Source organism: Carassius carassius, chromosome 42, assembly GCF_963082965.1.
Source record: "Carassius carassius chromosome 42, fCarCar2.1, whole genome shotgun sequence".
Taxonomy (NCBI): domain Eukaryota; kingdom Metazoa; phylum Chordata; class Actinopteri; order Cypriniformes; family Cyprinidae; genus Carassius; species Carassius carassius.
This window is the reverse complement of record NC_081796.1, coordinates 11,442,955-11,462,368: the sequence shown is the minus strand read 5'-3', so window position 1 is coordinate 11,462,368 and position 19,414 is coordinate 11,442,955. Positions and strand designations below refer to the sequence as shown.

Genomic DNA, 19,414 nt, shown 5'->3' with positions numbered 1-19,414 from the left:
AGTATATGTAAACTTTTGAACATTTTTATAAATTATACATTTTCATTTTTTGAAAATCAGTAAATGTAAATATCTATTGTGTAAAATTGATTATGTGATGACAGTACTAAATAAAAATAACATACATTATGATCCCTCTTATTTTGTTAAAATGATTGTATATTCTGCTAGGGCACAGAGGGGCAGACTCAGTCCTGGAGGGCTACTGTTCTGCAGAGTTTCACTTCAACCCTAATTAAACAGACCTGAAGCTAATCAAGGTCTTCAGGATTACTAGAAGGCTACAGGTGAGTTTGATCAGGGTTGGAGCAAAACTCTGCAGGACAGCTGCCCTCCAGGAGCAAGTTTCCTCATCTCTGTGCTAGGGGTATGTAAACCTATGAGCATAACAGTATCTTCTGTAGCTTCTGAAAGGCAGAATTAAATGAATAAATATGGCATGGTCCTGATGGTGTGTGTGTGTCTGATTGCGAGAACAGTAATCACCGTCCTGACTTTGCAGTATCCATTGCAAGCATATTCATTATTGTGTTTGTCATTTGGTTAGTATTACTTTTTTTATTGTTTATTTTTAATGTTATTTGATTTTTTTATGAGTTTAATGATTTACTTGAAGTGTCTGTGTTTGCAAAATATTTAAAATATTTTTCTCAATCTAAATGATGTTGCAGTCCTGCTGAGATTGTTTAATAAAATTTACCGCCCTTTTAAATGTTTGTGTAACGTGGCGGTACAAAAGCAAAGGAGGTCGTAAGGGTGTTTTCCCACACTCTTAACACAAAATATGCATATGTATGACAATGTATGGTCGACTACGCCACCCCAGACCACTGGGGAAATAACAGCCCTAAGGGCACACAGGTTCGTCTTGAATGAGTGGGTGAGGAGACATGAATAATATAAAAAAGTTTATTATGTTTGTCAATATTGACCAATAAATAGCTAAAAACTTCCAAGTGAAAACTCTACATTGGCCATATAATAAACAGGAAGGCACACCATCAATCTGCATCTACACACACACAATAAATCAATTCCCATTAAAGAAAACCAAATGGCCAACAGGAGCGGTAGCTGGGGGTCCGGGTCGGCTGCCAAATTGTAGAACGAACCCCCCCCCCACAATAGTCCACTACAAATACCCAAATGCACACGTGAAAGTTAGATGGCAGCAGGCACACAGCACTGTAACGTGAACACACCACACAAATGGCAGCCTCGCCTTCACCCCCCAGAGACCCAGCTCCTATAACAGAAAAAAAAAGAAGAAAACACAAACTGATAACTACAATCTGACAGAAACTCAAAGAAATAAATAAAACAAAAATAAACGTTTATAAAGTACAATACCCCCACATAAACAAAAAAACAATGTCACAAAATAAATCAAATAATTCAAGAAATTAAACCACTTAGCACAAACAAAATAGCACAATGTAACAAAAACAGGTTAACAGTTTGAAATAAACCAAGTTCACTCCGGTTTACAGTGCTCAGAGATGAGGCACGGACTGAACGTAAACCAAGGAAAACCAAATAATCAAACAACCACACGGTAGACACGAGATGCTGATTCCAAGTTAGACCAAGGGAATTCCATATGCGGCGGCCCGGGGAGACGTTCAGCCTGCCCTCGAAACCATGCACTACACCCCGATAGCAACGTGAATCAACCGCTGGGTTGCTATCGTGATAAAGGTCGAGGCAAAACAGCGACGCAGTCGCGATCACGGTTCAGTGTTGATGCTCACTTCCCACTAATTAGCCCAAAAAGACTCAGTTATGCAGGAGAGCCCTGCAGAGCATAAGGAAACTATATTAAAACAGGAAAAGAAAACATTACAAATACGCAAACTATAATCCTACATACCACGGGATGATCCTGCACACAAACCGCTTCGTAGTTGCACACCATATTCAATATAGCGGCTCAGTCAGACCATATGAGTGACGTGCTATCAATGCCACTGTGAAGAGTGGGCAGCCAGCACAAAGCAGCGGGAAGGAAAAAAAAAGAGCAGCTTACAATCCAAGCCTGTGGCGACCACGGATGACGTCACGAGGGAAATACAAGGACGCATCCCAAGTGGCCATAACATGTCCTTTATATATCTCAAACCAAATAAGGAGGAGGGGTTACTAAACTAAGCACAGGTGGATGACATTCCCTACAGTGGATTCAACCACCCTGCTACAGTCTACCCCCCAGTTACTCATCGTCGCCCCGACGATGAACTCGCTTACTTTCCCCAATTAGTCCCAAGGTCTAAAGAAAGCAAGTATTGTATTAGACATCAGGCCCGGGGGTACAGCCACCATTGCCGTTTCAACCACAGCCCTGGGCAAGCGGTGAATATTAGAATGCTGGCCAGCTGTGGCCCGCTTCGGTCTCCCTGGGACCACCTCAACAGCAAAAAGCTGTTCCATGGCTGAGGAACCTGGAGATAACACCGGGCAAACCTCAACAGGAGCCTGCTCCATAGCTGAGGTACCAGGTGATAACACTGGACCAACCCCCATGCCACAGGGTTGGTGTTGCTCACCTGGGACTCCAAGCTCGGGTACTGAAGGGGCAGAGTCGACCGAATCCAACACGAGTTGGGGGCCTTCGGGTCTTACTAGCCAGAAATCTGCCTCCTCCATCTCCTCCGCCGGCTCCTGTTCGAGCTCCCCTACTGGCCCACCAAGTACAACCGGGGTAGGATTCCTTTGAATCCTAGCCTTTAGTAACGACCGATGAACTCTTTTCACCTTACCCTCCTCATGTATAGGTGCAATGCTATACACTGCACCCCCAGATCTAGGAGCCTCTACCACCTTATACACCACTGGACTCCACAGATCCTGGATTTTATGGCGCCCTCTAATGCCATAATCGCGGAGGTAAACCAACTGGCCCTCTTCCAGGGGCGTATCTCGAACATGTCGATCAAAATGCGTTTTACGCCGGTCAGCAGTCAGTCTCAGCCGTTCTCGTGCTCCCTCAAACGCCACTTTCAACCTTGTCTGATGTTCCACTACCCATTCGTGCACGTCGCCAGCCACCGGCTCTGGAACTCTACCGAGCAAAAAATCAATGGGAAGTCGTGGCTCCTGGCCAAACATTAAAAAGTAGGGGGACTCACCAGTGGCTTGGTGCGGGGTGGTGTTATAGGAGAAGAGCACCTGAGGGAGACTGGACGCCCAGTCCCTCTTACGTGAAACCGGTAAGGTGCGCAATAGGTTGTGCAATGTTCTATTGAACCGCTCGCACTGCCCATTACCGGAAGGGTGGTAAGGGGTAGTACGAGATTTCTCAACGCCGTACAATTTACAAAGTTGCTGGATCAAGAATGACTCAAAGCTACGGCCCTGGTCAGAATTAATTCTCCCAGGCACCCCCAACCTGTAGAACCACTCAGTAACCAGTACCTGAGCTACTGTCTCAGCCCGTTGATCCCGGGTAGGAACCGCAATAGTATACTTTGTAAAGACATCCGTCATTACTAGAACATTCTCCAATCCCGAACAGGATACTTCAAGCTGGGTGAAATCGATGGCCACAATTTCATTTGGTCGGGAAGCCAGCAAATGACCCATAAAACTACGGGCACCCGGCTGCAGATCTTTGGCAGCCTGGCACCTCTCGCACTCTTGACACCATTTCGCCACCATGGCCGACATGCCTGGCCAATAACAGCGCTGGCGCACCAGTTCTGTAGTGCGTTCGATACCCTGGTGCCCGTGCTGCTGGTGTAACCCTGTTAAGACCTCCACCTGCAAGGCAGAAGGCAGCACTAATTGAAAGAGCTCCTCGCCACCATCAGAGCGGAAAATGCGACGATATAATACTCCCTCTAACTCCATCAAACGATCCCACTGACGAAGTAAAGTCAAAGCATCCCTAGGGAGCTGCCGACGCTCATCAGGCCCAGGGAACTTACCCCTCCTAAAAAAAAATAAGACCTCCCTAATCACTGGGTCTCCCTCTTGTAGTGAGCTCAAGTCGGTGGGGGAATGCCCAGGCAAGGCCACCACAGAGGCTTGGCTGACGAAAGGGACAGACCTTGGTTTCTCAGCATGCCGTATGGAGGCAGGAACCGCCGCTCCTGGCAGCATGCTGTCCAACACCCCTCTACTTGGGGGCTGGCATCTTGATAGGCCGTCAGCATTTTTATTGACCCTGCCTGGTCGATACTTGACCTCGAAATCAAAGCATGCCAGTTGTGCCGCCCACCGTTGCTCGGTGGCACCAAGCTTCGCCGTCATAAGATGGCTGAGAGGGTTATTGTCGGTGAACACTACACATTTATTGCCCAATAAATACTCTCTGAATTTTTCGGTCATGGCCCATTTGAGCGCTAAAAATTCAAGTTTCATTGAACTATAATTCAGCATATTACGCTCGGGGGGCCTAAGACCGCGACTTGCGTACGCAACAGGTCTCACCTTCCCATCTTGTTCCTGTGAAAGGACTGCCCCCAACCCACTCAGACTGGCGTCTACGTCTAAAATAAACGGTCGGGAGAAATCTGCGTAGGCAAGCACCGGGGCCTTAACAAACATTGCCTTGAGCTCATCAAAGCTATTTTGACACTGAGCTGTCCAAGCGTCAGCAAAACTCTGCTCCGCTCGCTTCTTGGGCCTAGCACTTCCACACTCCGCCACCACCCTATGCAGAGGGGCCGCCAACTTGGCAAACCCCTCCACAAAGCGACGGTAATAACTAGCGAATCCCAAGAAGGAGCGGAGCTCGGAAACACTGTTTGGCCTCGGCCACCGAGCCACCGCCTCAACCTTTCTTGGGTCAGTTGAAACGCCGTCCGCTGATATTACGTGACCAAGATAGACTACCTCTGGACGAAAGAATGAACACTTCTCTAACCTTGCTTTAAGGCCCTCACGCTTCAGCCCACTCAGGACGACCTCCAGGCGCTCCAGGTGCTGTGCCACAGAAGATGAAAATATTACGATGTCATCTAGGTACAATAATAGTGACTGGCACTGTTGGTCACCGAACAACCGTTGCATGAGGCGTTGGAATGTACCGGGGGCATTGCACAGCCCAAACGGCATCCGGTTCCACTCAAACAGCCCGAATGGTGTACAAAACGCAGTCTTAGATTTATCCCTTTCACTAACAGGAACCTGATTGTACCCGCTGGCTAAATCCATAGTGGAAAACCAGCGGGCACCTGTTAGAGCATCCAAGGACTCCTCGATTCTCGGAAGGGGGAAAGCATCCTTCCTAGTCTTGGAGTTCAGTTGGCGGTAGTCCACACACATGCGCAGACTACCGTCCTTCTTTTTAACCAAGACTATCGGGGAAGCATACGGACTGCAACTTTCCCTTATAACCCGTGACTCCAACAGTGTATCAATGTGGGCCTTCACTACCTCATACTCTGAGGGTGGTATCCGGCGATAACGCTGCCGAACAGGGATGTCATCCAGCAAAGGGATGTCGTGTGACAGTAAACTGGTACACCCCAAATCTCCCTCATGAGCAGAGAACACACCCTGATACTCCAGTAATAAGGCCCTAACCTGGTCCTGATCTTGCAATGACAAAACAGATAGGTCAATAGACCTAATCTGTTCCTCCATAGTGGAAGCAACCTGAGCACTATGGGAGCCAACAGCAGCAATGACAGAGCTAACCTCAGTAACCCCCTTGGGCAAACTCACCACATAAACCCTTGTGAGAGAGCCCAAGAGGGTTCGAGGATATAACACTACGTCCGTAGTCCCCACGTTTACAACTGGTACGGAGACAGTTCCGCGACTCACCCGCACCAACGATGTTGATGCTAACAATCCAGCTGGTAGGCCCGACTCTGCAGGCTCAAATAACACAGTCTCCTTCGTGAATTTCTCAGAACAAGTTGCCAGTACTAGTTTTAACGTACCACCTGGAATACGCCATGCTCGACGGCCTTGCATTCTGACCTGACCTACCCGATAGACATCCAAACGGGCACCCACCTCATGACAGTGTTGAAATGCCTGTGTTACAAAATTGGGGGCCTGCAGTAAGGATGGTAATTCAAATAGAGCAGGACCATGTTGCCCAAAAAGCTCCTGGTAACAACGACTGAGAATATTCATTCCCACAATACCTGGTACTTTAGAACACAAGCCGCCAGGGGGATCCCTGACCACAAGCACCCCACAATTTGACACTAACCTGCCACAGAGTTCTACATCCAATTCTACGTACCCAATATAAGGGATGTCCAAACCGTTGGCCGCCCGCAACTGCAACCATTGGCACGAACGAAGGCGATCTTGACCCCATGGCTCGAAATGTTGTACGAAGCAACTCTCAGTAATGGTGGACACCATAGAGCCAGTGTCTAACAGACAAGGCACCTGAACCCCCCCAATAAGAACAACCAAATGCGGGCATGACGACATCAAATGAGGCACCGGACTGTTATTCTGACAAACGTCTAAGCCATTCTTTTCCCCAACCGAGCTGAGGCTCTGCAGCCCGGTGGGAATTAGTTTTCCGACGGCCGCTGAAGATGAGGCTGCCCACTCCCCCCTGCACGAGGAGCCGTAAAGGGAGACTTAGAACGAGAAGGGATACGTTCCCCATCACACTCCCTAGCAAAATGACCCGGCTGCTGACATCTTCTACAGATTACCGGATTAGTATTAGAAAATTTATTCCGTGGATACGAGGAATAACCCACCGGGTGAGGAGATTGACTCCGAGCAGCAGGGGCAGGACCCTGTAATAATGCCAAACCCTTAGTGAGCTGATCCAGCTGTACCTGTTGGGATTTTAACATTTCCCTCAACTCACTTAATTCAGAGTTTGGCATCAAACTGGTAGTAGTCGACGATGATCCCCCCTGTACCCCATATTGAATCAAAGGGACTAGTGGAACGGACTGACTTCGCCCACGTGCACCACCCAGCATCCCCTCCCGCTCCCATCTTATTGCTTCTCTACGAACCTCCAGCAAACTAGAAGTAGGTTGGCGGCGTACTAGCTGTTTAAGTTCACGACGCAGAGAACTATCCACTACATGTTCCACAAATTGGTCGCGTAACAGATTCTCAGAATTTGACATTACGTATGGGGACTGTTGCTTAACGCCCTCAAGGAGGCTCATTAGAGCGAGGGAAAACTCCAACAAAGTCTCCCCTTCCCGCTGCTTTCGTGAGAAAAAGGCCTCCTGTAATGCCACATATGATTGAGAGCAACCAAATACCTCTCGCAATGCGGAGAGAATTTTGTCTGGGTCCCCTTTTTCAACCGCGGAACGGTGCCGGATCTCCTCCCGTGCCTCCCCCTCCAAATGGTCAAACAAAAAAAATGCCCTATCAGTCACAGAGAGGTGACGCAACTGCATGCACGCTTGTACTTCCTCAATCCACTCCTCAATGCTGATGCCCGTATGGCCATTAAACTTTGGGCACCTTCGATCTCGAGGCACAAAAACAAATCTTTCCGGCTGGGTGGCACCCGTACCCAAGGGTACGGGTGCCCCCACAGGCATTACTGGAGCACTAAATGCTGCACTGGGACCCGGAAATTCAACAGTACGTTCTTGATGGAGCTTTTCATTATCAGTTTTTAGCTGCGCCACCAACTCTCTTAACTGTTGCAACTCTTCCTCCATAATAATGCACTCACCAATCGTAGAGGGAAGCCAACTGACAGGGGAGGTCCAGTTCACACCAACTACGCCGCTGTTTTGCCTCAAAAACAAACAAACAAAAAAAAACACAAGATACAAACACACAAGTATGCAAAAGTATATATATTTCTTTTTTTTTTTTTTTTTTTTAAATATACATAGTCACGTCCTCACCCAACACACCCAAAAAAAAAAAAGTAATCCTGCCGACTACGCCAATTTGTAACGTGGCGGTACAAAAGCAAAGGAGGTCGTAAGGGTGTTTTCCCACACTCTTAACACAAAATATGCATATGTATGACAATGTATGGTCGACTACGCCACCCCAGACCACTGGGGAAATAACAGCCCTAAGGGCACACAGGTTCGTCTTGAATGAGTGGGTGAGGAGACATGAATAATATAAAAAAGTTTATTATGTTTGTCAATATTGACCAATAAATAGCTAAAAACTTCCAAGTGAAAACTCTACATTGGCCATATAATAAACAGGAAGGCACACCATCAATCTGCATCTACACACACACAATAAATCAATTCCCATTAAAGAAAACCAAATGGCCAACAGGAGCGGTAGCTGGGGGTCCGGGTCGGCTGCCAAATTGTAGAACGAACCCCCCCCCCCACAATAGTCCACTACAAATACCCAAATGCACACGTGAAAGTTAGATGGCAGCAGGCACACAGCACTGTAACGTGAACACACCACACAAATGGCAGCCTCGCCTTCACCCCCAGAGACCCAGCTCCTATAACAGAAAAAAAAAGAAGAAAACACAAACTGATAACTACAATCTGACAGAAACTCAAAGAAATAAATAAAACAAAAATAACAAACGTTTATAAAGTACAATACCCCCACATAAACAAAAAAACAATGTCACAAAATAAATCAAATAATTCAAGAAATTAAACCACTTAGCACAAACAAAATAGCACAATGTAACAAAAACAGGTTAACAGTTTGAAATAAACCAAGTTCCAAATAATCAAACAACCACACGGTAGACACGAGATGCTGATTCCAAGTTAGACCAAGGGAATTCCATATGCGGCGGCCCGGGGAGACGTTCAGCCTGCCCTCGAAACCATGCACTACACCCCGATAGCAACGTGAATCAACCGCTGGGTTGCTATCGTGATAAAGGTCGAGGCAAAACAGCGACGCAGTCGCGATCACGGTTCAGTGTTGATGCTCACTTCCCACTAATTAGCCCAAAAAGACTCAGTTATGCAGGAGAGCCCTGCAGAGCATAAGGAAACTATATTAAAACAGGAAAAGAAAACATTACAAATACGCAAACTATAATCCTACATACCACGGGATGATCCTGCACACAAACCGCTTCGTAGTTGCACACCATATTCAATATAGCGGCTCAGTCAGACCATATGAGTGACGTGCTATCAATGCCACTGTGAAGAGTGGGCAGCCAGCACAAAGCAGCGGGAAGGAAAAAAAAAGAGCAGCTTACAATCCAAGCCTGTGGCGACCACGGATGACGTCACGAGGGAAATACAAGGACGCATCCCAAGTGGCCATAACATGTCCTTTATATATCTCAAACCAAATAAGGAGGAGGGGTTACTAAACTAAGCACAGGTGGATGACATTCCCTACAGTGGATTCAACCACCCTGCTACATTTGCATTTGATGAAAAATAAAAATTGAGTTTAGTTGATGCCTTGTTGTGTTTGTAGCTTTGTTGACAGTTTTTATAAGCGCAAATGACATATTTTGTATAGAAGGCCTGTAGCATTTAAAACATTAAGTGTACAGTAATTTATAGGCGTTTACTGAGACGCGAGTGTCCATTTACGGAGATTTAACTGCCTAGATTTTGCGGAGACTATTGTCATGCACGGGGATGTACGTGGATTTACCGGTGAGTGAGTAAACATTTCCGTTCGTGTCTGGGAGTTTAACGCGTTAGTGAGCGGACTGGAAAACTGCTGCACACTAAACAGTCCGTTTCTGACAGTGTCCAGAAATCAGAAACGCCAGAACACATAGACGGAAACTGCTGGAAATGTACCATTTACAGGTTTATACACTGACGTGAACAGTTCGGAATCGCCCCTTTTCATGCAGTGTCCTTAAATCTGTCCTTACACTGGGCTTCAACACAAACAGAAACAATCTATATTTTGACTAGGGATATGCCGGTATCAAATTTTCCTGTTGTGATTAATTGCTCATGCTTTTATCACGGTAAAGGGTATTATTACGGTATTGAACTATAGTTAAAGAAGTGCTCATAATACAGTATAACAGGTTAAAAAACATTTTTTCTTATAACAAAAATAACTGAACATTTAAATACAAAAAAGCAATACAGAAAAATATGTAAAGTTAAAAGTTTTGTATAGATTAAAGTGCAAAAGAACTATAAAGACCCATAGGTATCAATTTACAATAAGATCTCATTAGTTAACCATTAACATTCACAATGAGCAATAGCTACATTTGCTACAGAAGTTATTCATCTTAGTTAAAAAAATTAAGTTTTAGTTCATGTTAGCTCATTAAATAACACAGTTGCAACTTTAGATTTTAACAACGTGTTATTAAATATTGGAATACCTAAGATAAATGTATATTCAGAAGAATATTTCATTGGCAGTTTATGTTAACTAATGAATTAACTAATGTTAAAAATGAAGCCCTAATGTAAAATGTAAATTGACGATAAAAAAAAAAAAATCACTTTCAAACAATATCTATGGTATGTTGTAGTCCAGATTAAAATAACCTATTAAGTCTTAATACTTAGGTATTTTGCACTGTGATGTACATCATAGCAAATACACAAATCTAAGTTAGCTATTTAAAATTATTTAAATATGCTTTAGAAATTAGGGCAGCTGGTTTATTTGTGGTGTTTCAAGGGTAAGGACTGCATTTTCTGCAGTTTAGCGCCATCTGCTGTCAGAGAGTGAATGTGCTTTCATTCAGCCCGTCTCTCAGTGTTCCCCCATGTGCTTCTCATCAGAGTGCATGTGTCTTTCAAGCAGCATACAGTGGTGTTTTGAACAGTTTTTGGGAATAGTATTCTTAAAATGCATTCCAAATTCTGAATAATTTGTAATATATAATTATTCACGGTATTTAGAAGATCCCACGATAACAATATTGTGCATATTAATTACCGTGATATATCGAATTACCGAATACCAGCACAAGTCTAGTTTTGACAGTTCAACTCATGATTTTACAGGAAGTTGTACAGATCACTTTCTATCATAGAAAAGAGACACTTTTAAAATCCATTCAGTCTTGGGTGTCCAGTCGTTCTGGCTTGAACATATGTTCATATGGAGGACTCACCATGTTCTTGAGGAGGGCGGAGAGCTCTTTAGTCAGAGTGGAGAATTTAACGAAGGCCGTGCCCAGATCTGGATTATCCCGACTAATGAAGTTACCACCAAACTTATCCAAAGCCTGGGCGTACGTCTCCTCATTTTGAATATGATCTGATGAAAAATTAACACAATTCAAACAGATGAATGTCATGCATTTGAAGAGTACACATCCTTGTTAAAGACTCAATGGTAGTGTGTTGTCTAGTTCCTGAAAGACTGCATGAAATCAATTACTCGCTACGAAAATTTCCCTGGTATTCATGTACATCATTCATCAGTGAAAATAATTTTGTACGTAAGAAATGTTTGCTTTTATCAAATTGCAAACTCAAACATTCTGCTATATAACCATGATCAAGCTTTTTTTTTTTCACACAATGGGGGTCATACTATTAATATTATTTTTGATTAATCAGAATAATAATGCATTTATGTACTCATAAATCCAATTGTCCTATACAAATCTAAATGAATAAATTTTAATATACACTACCATTAAAACGTTTGGGATCAGGAGGATTTTTGTTTTTGCTTTGTTTTAGAATAAAGTATCTTATGCTCACCAAGGCAGCATTTATTTTAATAAATGTGAATAAATTAAAATAACTGTTTTCTATTATAACATATTTTAAAATGTATTTTATTCCTGTGATGAACAGCTACATTTTCAGAAGCCATTACCCCAGTCTTCAGCATCACATGATCCTAATCATTCTGATATGTTGATTTGATGCTCAAGAAACATATTTTATTATCAGTGTTAAAAAAAAGTTGTGCTGCTTGATATTTTTGTGGAAACTGGTAATTTTTTTTTAGGATTCATTGATGAATAAAAATTTCATAGTAACAGCATTAATTTAAAAAAATAATAATAATAAAAAAAAAAAACCTAACTAAAAAAACTAACACTGTAAGAACAGATATACACACATAGGGACAGTTTTATTATTTTTATTATTTTTTTATTTGTATTTTACAATCAATAACTGCGTATTTAGCCAATTAAGAGGAAAATAAATTCCAGCATACAGTTTCATATGTTTCCGTATAATACAAATGGATCCTGCTTAATTTCATGGAAAAAACACACACACCTGAGAACAGAATGCAGTGTGCGAAAGTGATTAGGTACTGTAGGTGGATGTTTGTGGGGGTGAATGAAGCTTGTGTGGCATCAGCCAGAAACATGTTAATGCTAACTGTAATCTAGCCATTTGTTTTAACATTAACACTAAACATATAGCACACCACCATACACATGACACTGCCTGAAAAATATAATTGATTGGGAATTTAGTAAGTGTGTTTAATTGTTTTACAGCCTTAACAAAACCAGCATTTGTGTGTGTGTGGTTGTGTACATACCCTGGCCGGAGTTATAAATGGCTTTCACTGACTTCTTGACCTTCTGCAATGAGGTTCTGTCCTGATCCAAAGCCTGTAGACACACAGATCAGAGATGAAACACTGGAGATGTACAGTCATGATATGCGGCATAACAGGAACATTTGATACTAGAAACTAGGCAAATAGATAAAGCCACTTATATATAAACCACTAACAAATTATGTTCATACTGTACAATGCACAAAATAAGGCTATACTGAATCCTTATCAATTACCTATATCCTTATTAATTTTCGACACTAGTGTAAAGCTAGTTTTATGCACATTTCATAATGTTATGCTATCGCTCAGCACTGCCACAACGGGACCTATATCAGGCATTAAATGTTGTCAAACACATCTACAGCCAGCTATCTCAAAAACAACACATGCTGTTTAATAGAACTGGCATTTGAAAGTAATCCTTTGAGTTGCAGTAATGCATGAAGACATGGTCTAACAAGAGGGCAAAGTGAAGTGAGTGAGAAGTGACATACAGCCAAGTATGGTGACCCATACTCAGAATTCGTGCTCTGCTTTTAACCCATCCAAAGTGTGCACACACACAGCAGTGTACACAAACACACACGGAGCAGTGGGCAGCCTCCATTTATGCTGCGGCGCCCAGGGAGCAGTCGGGGATTCGGTGCTTTGCTTGAGGACACCTCAGTCATTGTATTGCCGGCCCGAGACTCGAACCCACAACCCTAACCTCTCTAACCATTAGGCCATGACTTCCCCAATACACTGGCCAAGCATTTTCATTTGTGCATTTATTACTTTTTTTTTTCCTTTATTTGCTCCTCAACAGACAGTGAACACAAATCAAACCAGAAAATTATGCAAAATCACTAACTAATCAGGAGAAAAGTTGTGTTGCACTAATTAGGGCACAAGGCATTAATGGTTACATATCTGAATTTTTATTTTATGCAACCTTTATGCAGCATTCTCTCTCTCTCTCTCTCTCTCTCTCTCTCTCTCTCTCTTTCTCACACACACACACAAACAGAAAGACACACAGTCATCCTCAACACAAGAATAAATGGTGAGTTTCCAGCACAGATGATTCATGATATTAGAAGCTGTTATCAGTCAGTGAACAGTGTGCCATGGGAGGATTGCATTTCTTGTGTTGTTCCTTCTTTAAACTGCAATAACAGGAACATTTAACCCCTCACTCTCATCTGAAAGCTCTCAAAGTCTGTTCGTCATCATCAACATGCTACATATGCTACACATGTAGTTTAATCCACTTAACAAAAGTTAAGACTTGGTATTGATCCAGGATTACATATGCTTGCATATGAATTAATATTCTCTCATCTAATGCTGCAATTTATACAGGGAATCTTCTAAATATGTTACAATACAAAAATTATGAAATTCAACAGAGCCCTAATAGCTATTAAACTATGCACTTCAATAGCTATTTCAGTATTTGTTACAAAAAATTATATTTCAAATCTGTCAAATCAACCAAACTTCAAACACAAAAGAAAATGATAAATGAGTGCATATCAAAGTGCATATCAAATACACTGAAAACGTAAACTTAAACATGTGTAATGCTAAAAACAGACTTTTGAATTCATGTTTAAAAGAGACATCTGGTTTACTGCAGTACTTATGATATACCATATCCATCATCTATTCTGTCTATACTGTATATATAAGCATTCACGTGTTTTTTATTTTTGTGTGTGTGTGTGTGTGTGTGTGTGTTTTTTTTAGTAGTCCTATGTAATATATTTTTAGTAAACATTTGAAAAAAAAAAAAAAAATTGATCATTGTTAACTACAGATTTTTTTTTTTTAGACATTCCAGCTGATATTCCATCCAGTTTACTGTACGTGTTCATACTACATAAAAAGCAATTTTCCGCCTTTTGCTTAAAAAAATCATGTTTTTAAACTCACAGTGTTTCCTTTTGGCACTGCTGTCATGTAGAATAAAAGTATATTTAATTATTAAATGACGAATTCAATCCATTGTATGAAAACCATTACAAAAACAATTATTCCCTGAATAAATGTGATCGTGGACCACAAAACTATTCTTATGTCGCTGGGGTATTTTCTAAGCAATAGCCAAAAAAACATTATATGGGTAAAAATAATCGATTTTTCGTTTATGCCAAAAATAATTAGGATATTAAGTAAAGATCATGTTCCATGAAGTTATTTTGTAAATTTCCTACCGTAAATATATCATAACTTCATTTTTGTTTATTAATACGCATTGCTATTTTTCTTACAGTAGTAGTTGTCCTAGTTGCCAGTATTTTATTGTAAATTCAGCTGTGCCATCAAAGGAATAAATTGCATTTCAATATATATTAAAATGGAAATCATATTAAATTTAACATTATTTTACAATAGTACCATTTTTCCTGTATTTTTGATCAAATATATGCAGCCTTGGTGAGCATAAGCAAGAACTTTTGTTTAAAAACATAAACCAAACTTTTAAATGGTAGTGTATAATACAAAAAATTTGTATTTTAAATTAATTTTATTAAAATCATTTGTTGTAGACTCAATAACAGATGACAGATTTAGTTAATTTAAATTTAATAAATTATTAAAACATATTGATATCTGGTTCAATCTTTTGGAAGACAGTCAAAAATTAAAAACAAAAACTATACTTTATTAATATATCAGACAAAGCATAATGATAATGATAACCTAGTTTGATTGAGTGAGGACATGTAATTTATTCAACAACAGCTTGATTAAAGCTAAAATCCAATTCATCCAATTATGATCCTGAATGGTAATTGGGCAATTAAATTAGTGACAGATGTTTGTTTATTGAGCGTAAAGTACAGTATACCCATCTCACAGTGCCTGCAATTAAAACGTACTCGGTTACTAACGTAACCTCGGTTCTCTCAAGAAGAGGGAACGAGTACTGCATCTTAGCTAAGACGCTACGGGAAAAGTCTCTTTTCACGAAATACTGAAGCAAAAAATTATCCTTAATTTTGAATTGTTGTAAAGCGCATTTGCAGCAGCACACAGCCATAGGCGAGATGGCTCGCTCGCTAATTGGCTGCTCTGCGGCAACTACACAAGCCTATCGAGCGTAGGCTGATGCAACATCAGACCAATCAAGGTGCTTCGCGCCCTTCTTGCCACTTCCCGCCGAAACGGGTGTGGCCCAACCCTATAAAAGGAGCTCGAAAAGGCTGACTCACCTGATTTATTTCATTGCCGAAGCGAACCAGAGTGAATCGTACGCACGGCAGAGAACGCAGTACTCGTTCCCTCTTCTAGAGAGAGCCGAGGTTACGTTAGTAACCGAGTACGTTCTCTTACGAGAGTTCTCTCGTGCTGCGTCTTAACTAAGACGCTACGGGAACCCCAAGTAAAGCGCCGTGCGCACAGGGATCACACACCAATAAACCTGGAAGCAACGCCCAGGATTTACAGTGCACAGTCACCCGAGGGACTCACAGGGAGCCCAGGACAGGAGGGGGGGAGACCCTCCGTCCCATATCTAGCAGCGTCCGTAGACGCGGCAATATGACATCACACAGTCGAGGCAAGGCCTGACCAATGTGGTAATGCGGGTCTTATGCAATACTGCCCATATAACAGTCGGCAGCGTATAATGCTCGCGATCTCAGAGTTCCAATCAGGGCCCTGATTCGACTATACCGACAGCAACCTTGCTTGCAAGGCGGGAACCTCCAGGTTATAAAACCTTGATAAATATAGACGGCGAGGCCCAACCTGCCGCCATACATATATCCTGCAAGGAGATCCCAGTAGACCACGCCCAAGACGAGGCGACGCCTCTTGTGGAGTGTGCTCTGACGCCCAGTGGGCACTGAAGGCCCCTGGAAGCGTAAGCTAACGCTATGGCGTCAACTATCCATTTGGATAGGCTCTGTCTCGAAACAGCCATTCCTTTGGAACGTCCACTGAACGAGACAAACAGCTGCTCAGTCCGTCTAAAGACAGCGGAGCGAGACACATAAGCTCTTAAAGCCCTAACAGGGCAAAGAAGACTCGAGTCTCCATCCTCTCCTGACACCGACAGGGCAGATAGGGCAATAACCTGAGCCCGAAACGGCGTGTTGAGGGATTTCGGCACATAACCGTGCCTAGGTTTGAGTATGACCCTTGAGTCATCAGGCCCAAACTCCAAGCACGACGGGCTCACCGAGAGCGCGTGCAGGTCACCCACACGCTTCACTGAAGCCAGAGCCAACAAGAACACTGTCTTGAACGACAGATGCTTGAGGCTAATCGTTAGGATAGGCTCGAAAGGGGAACCTTTCATGGCCTCCAAAACCGTTGCGAGGTCCCATATAGGGACTGACGTAGGCCTGGGAGGATTCAGCCTCCTAGCTCCTCTAAGAAAGCGGATGACCAAATCGTTCCTTCCTATTGAATGACCGAGCGCTGTCTCAGAAAACGCTGTCATAGCCGCCAAATACACTTTGAGCGTGGAGCGGGCTCTGCCCTTATCCAACAGCTCCTGTAGGAAGGAGAGAACCTCCGTCACCTCACAACTAAGGGGTGAACATCCCCGAGCTGTACACCAGCTGGAGAACACCGACCACTTCGAGGCATACAGCCGCCGTGTCGACGGAGTTCTAGCCTGAGTGATGGTATTTAGCACTCCCACTGAGAGATCAGCGGGTAACCATTGAGCGCCCACACATGCAGGGACCACAACTCCGGTTGAGGGTGCCAAATCGAGCCCCCGGCCTGCGAGAGGAGATCCCTCCTCAACGGCACTGGCCACGGGGCAGCGTCTGCTAACTGCATCAAATCTGGAAACCATGGTTGGTTCTTCCAAAATGGTGCTACAAGCAGTATTGAGCATCTCGTTTCCCTCACCCGTTCTATCACTGCGGAAGGAGGGAGACAGGGGGAAAAGCATAAAGCGGGCAGCACGGCCATCTCCATGATAGCGCGCTTTCGTTCTTGGAAAAGAACACGGGGCAGTGAGCGTTTTTGTGGGACGTGAAGAGGTCCACTTCCGCCCTGCCAAATCTCTCCCACAACAGCTGGACTGTTTGCGAGTGTAGAGACCATTCGCCCGTGGGAATGTTGTTTCTGGACAGCCTGTCTGGACCCAGATTCTGTAGCCCAGGCACATGAACTGCCCTCAGCGAGCGCAAGTTGCGCTGAGCCCAAACCAGGAGGCGCTCCGCCAACCTGTACAGGTTTCCGGACCCGAGACCGCCCTGGCGATTTATGTAGGACACCACAGACATGTTGTCCGAACGGACTAAGACGTGGTGGCCTTTGATTCGGGGACAAAAACGCGTCAGCGCGTTCTCCACTGCCAGCATTTCCAGACAGTTGATATGTTGGAGCTTTTCCCGTTCTGACCACAGGCCAAAGGACGGTCTGCCCTCGAGCAGCGCTCCCCATCCCGAAGTGGAGGCGTCCGTCGACACCATCTTCACTTTCGAGGAAGTCCCCAGGCTTACACCTGATTGGTACCAGTCGTTCGCTGTCCAGAGTTCCAGGGCCGTAACACAGCTCTGATTGACCCTGAGACGCAGCCGGCCAGACATCTCGTGCTCGTGCTCTCAGCCAGAACTGCAGGGGGCGCATGCGGAGCAGGCCCAACCAAAGAACTGGAGATGCTGAGGCTGTGAGACCCAGCATCTTCTGAAAACCTCTGAGCGAGACGGTCGCGCCGCAGCGGAGAGAACTCGCTGCGTGCTGAATGCCCAACGCGCGCTGTGGTGACAGCCGCGCCGTCATGGAGCGTGAGTCCAGAGCTATACCCAAGAACAGTATCGTCTGACTGGGGATCAGCGAACTCTTCGTCCAATTGACACTGAGACCGAGTTTCTCGAGGTGATCGAGTAAAATGGCCCCGTGTTCCACGAGCTCTGATTGTGATTGAGCCAGAATCAGCCAGTCGTCCAAATAGTTCAGCACTCGCACGCCTCTGAGTCTGAGAGGAGTGAGCGCTGCGTCCATGCACCTCATAAACGTACGAGGAGCCACGGACAAGCCGAACGGCAGGACTGTAAACTGGTATGTCTGGCCCTCGAAGGCGAATCTCAAGTATCGCCTGTGACGTGACGCTATCTGTATTTGATAATACGCGTCCTTCAGATCTATTGACATGAACCAGTCTCCTCTGCGAATATGCGCGAGGAGCTTCCTGGTCGTAAGCATTCTGAAACTGTGTTTCACCAATGCATTGTTCAGCTGTCTTAGATCCAGTATGGGCCTGAGACCCCCGTCTTTCTTGGGCACTAGAAAGTATCTGCTGTACAGCCCCCCTTCGCTTTGAGCTTGAGATACAGGCTCCACAGCCCCTTTGCTCAACAGTTTTGATATTTCGGCCCAAAGTAGGTGTGCTACTTCTTTTTTGACCGTAGTTTCGACGCGCGCTGAAAAGCGCGGAGGGCGTTGAAAAAACTGTAGCGAGTAGCCTCTCTTTATAATGCCTAGCACCCAATCCGAAACCCCTGGAAGCGCTGACCATGCATCTGCATGAATGGCTAAGGGCTGGATGCGAAGCGAGCTCTGTTGACTGGGCAACGGCGGCGCTTCGATGTGCTGCACCATGGGCGTTACGCCTGTGGCATTTGAGGCGGGGGGCGCGCTGATCACAGCGGGCAGATCGCTCATCCTCGACCCCGCCACGGTGCTTAACCGATTGAGGGAGGGCTGAGCGGGTCCCGTGGGACTCGTGATGTCTGCGAGTAACTGTGGGCTGTAAGCGTGCACATTTACTGCTTTCGACTCGCTGTTTGCCTGGGCAGAGCGTACGTGCACGGGTTTCGTTTTTACAGAAACCGCGCCGTGTGTGACATAGTGTTTGTGGGCACTGAGGAGTGGGCACGTTTACTAAGTAGCACGCGCGACCGACCTGAGTCGATCTTATGGGCGCGAGCCCTGTGTGCAGGGCTGTGCTTATATGTGGAGATGGGCACTGAGGAGTGGGCATCGTCACTACATTTAAAGCACCATCGGCCGTGGCCGGAACACCTTAAAGGCCTGTGATGCTTTCTGGTCCTCGACGAATCTCTCGACAAACTCGTTG

At 44.4% G+C, this 19,414-nt stretch overlaps 1 protein-coding gene across 5 annotated transcripts in view; it reads right to left on the bottom strand.

Moving 5' to 3' along the window:
• Positions 1-19,414, bottom strand: part of LOC132124329 (arf-GAP with SH3 domain, ANK repeat and PH domain-containing protein 1-like) — a 159,122-nt gene that overhangs the window by 51,713 nt on the left and 87,995 nt on the right. For all 5 annotated transcript variants that reach the window (XM_059535314.1, XM_059535318.1, XM_059535316.1 and 2 more), the window contains exons 2-3: positions 12,361-12,433; positions 10,961-11,106 (exon numbers count right to left, since the gene is read on the bottom strand). In XM_059535314.1, the coding sequence (XP_059391297.1) occupies positions 10,961-11,106; positions 12,361-12,433 (219 nt within the window). The remainder of the gene's footprint in view (positions 1-10,960; positions 11,107-12,360; positions 12,434-19,414) is intronic.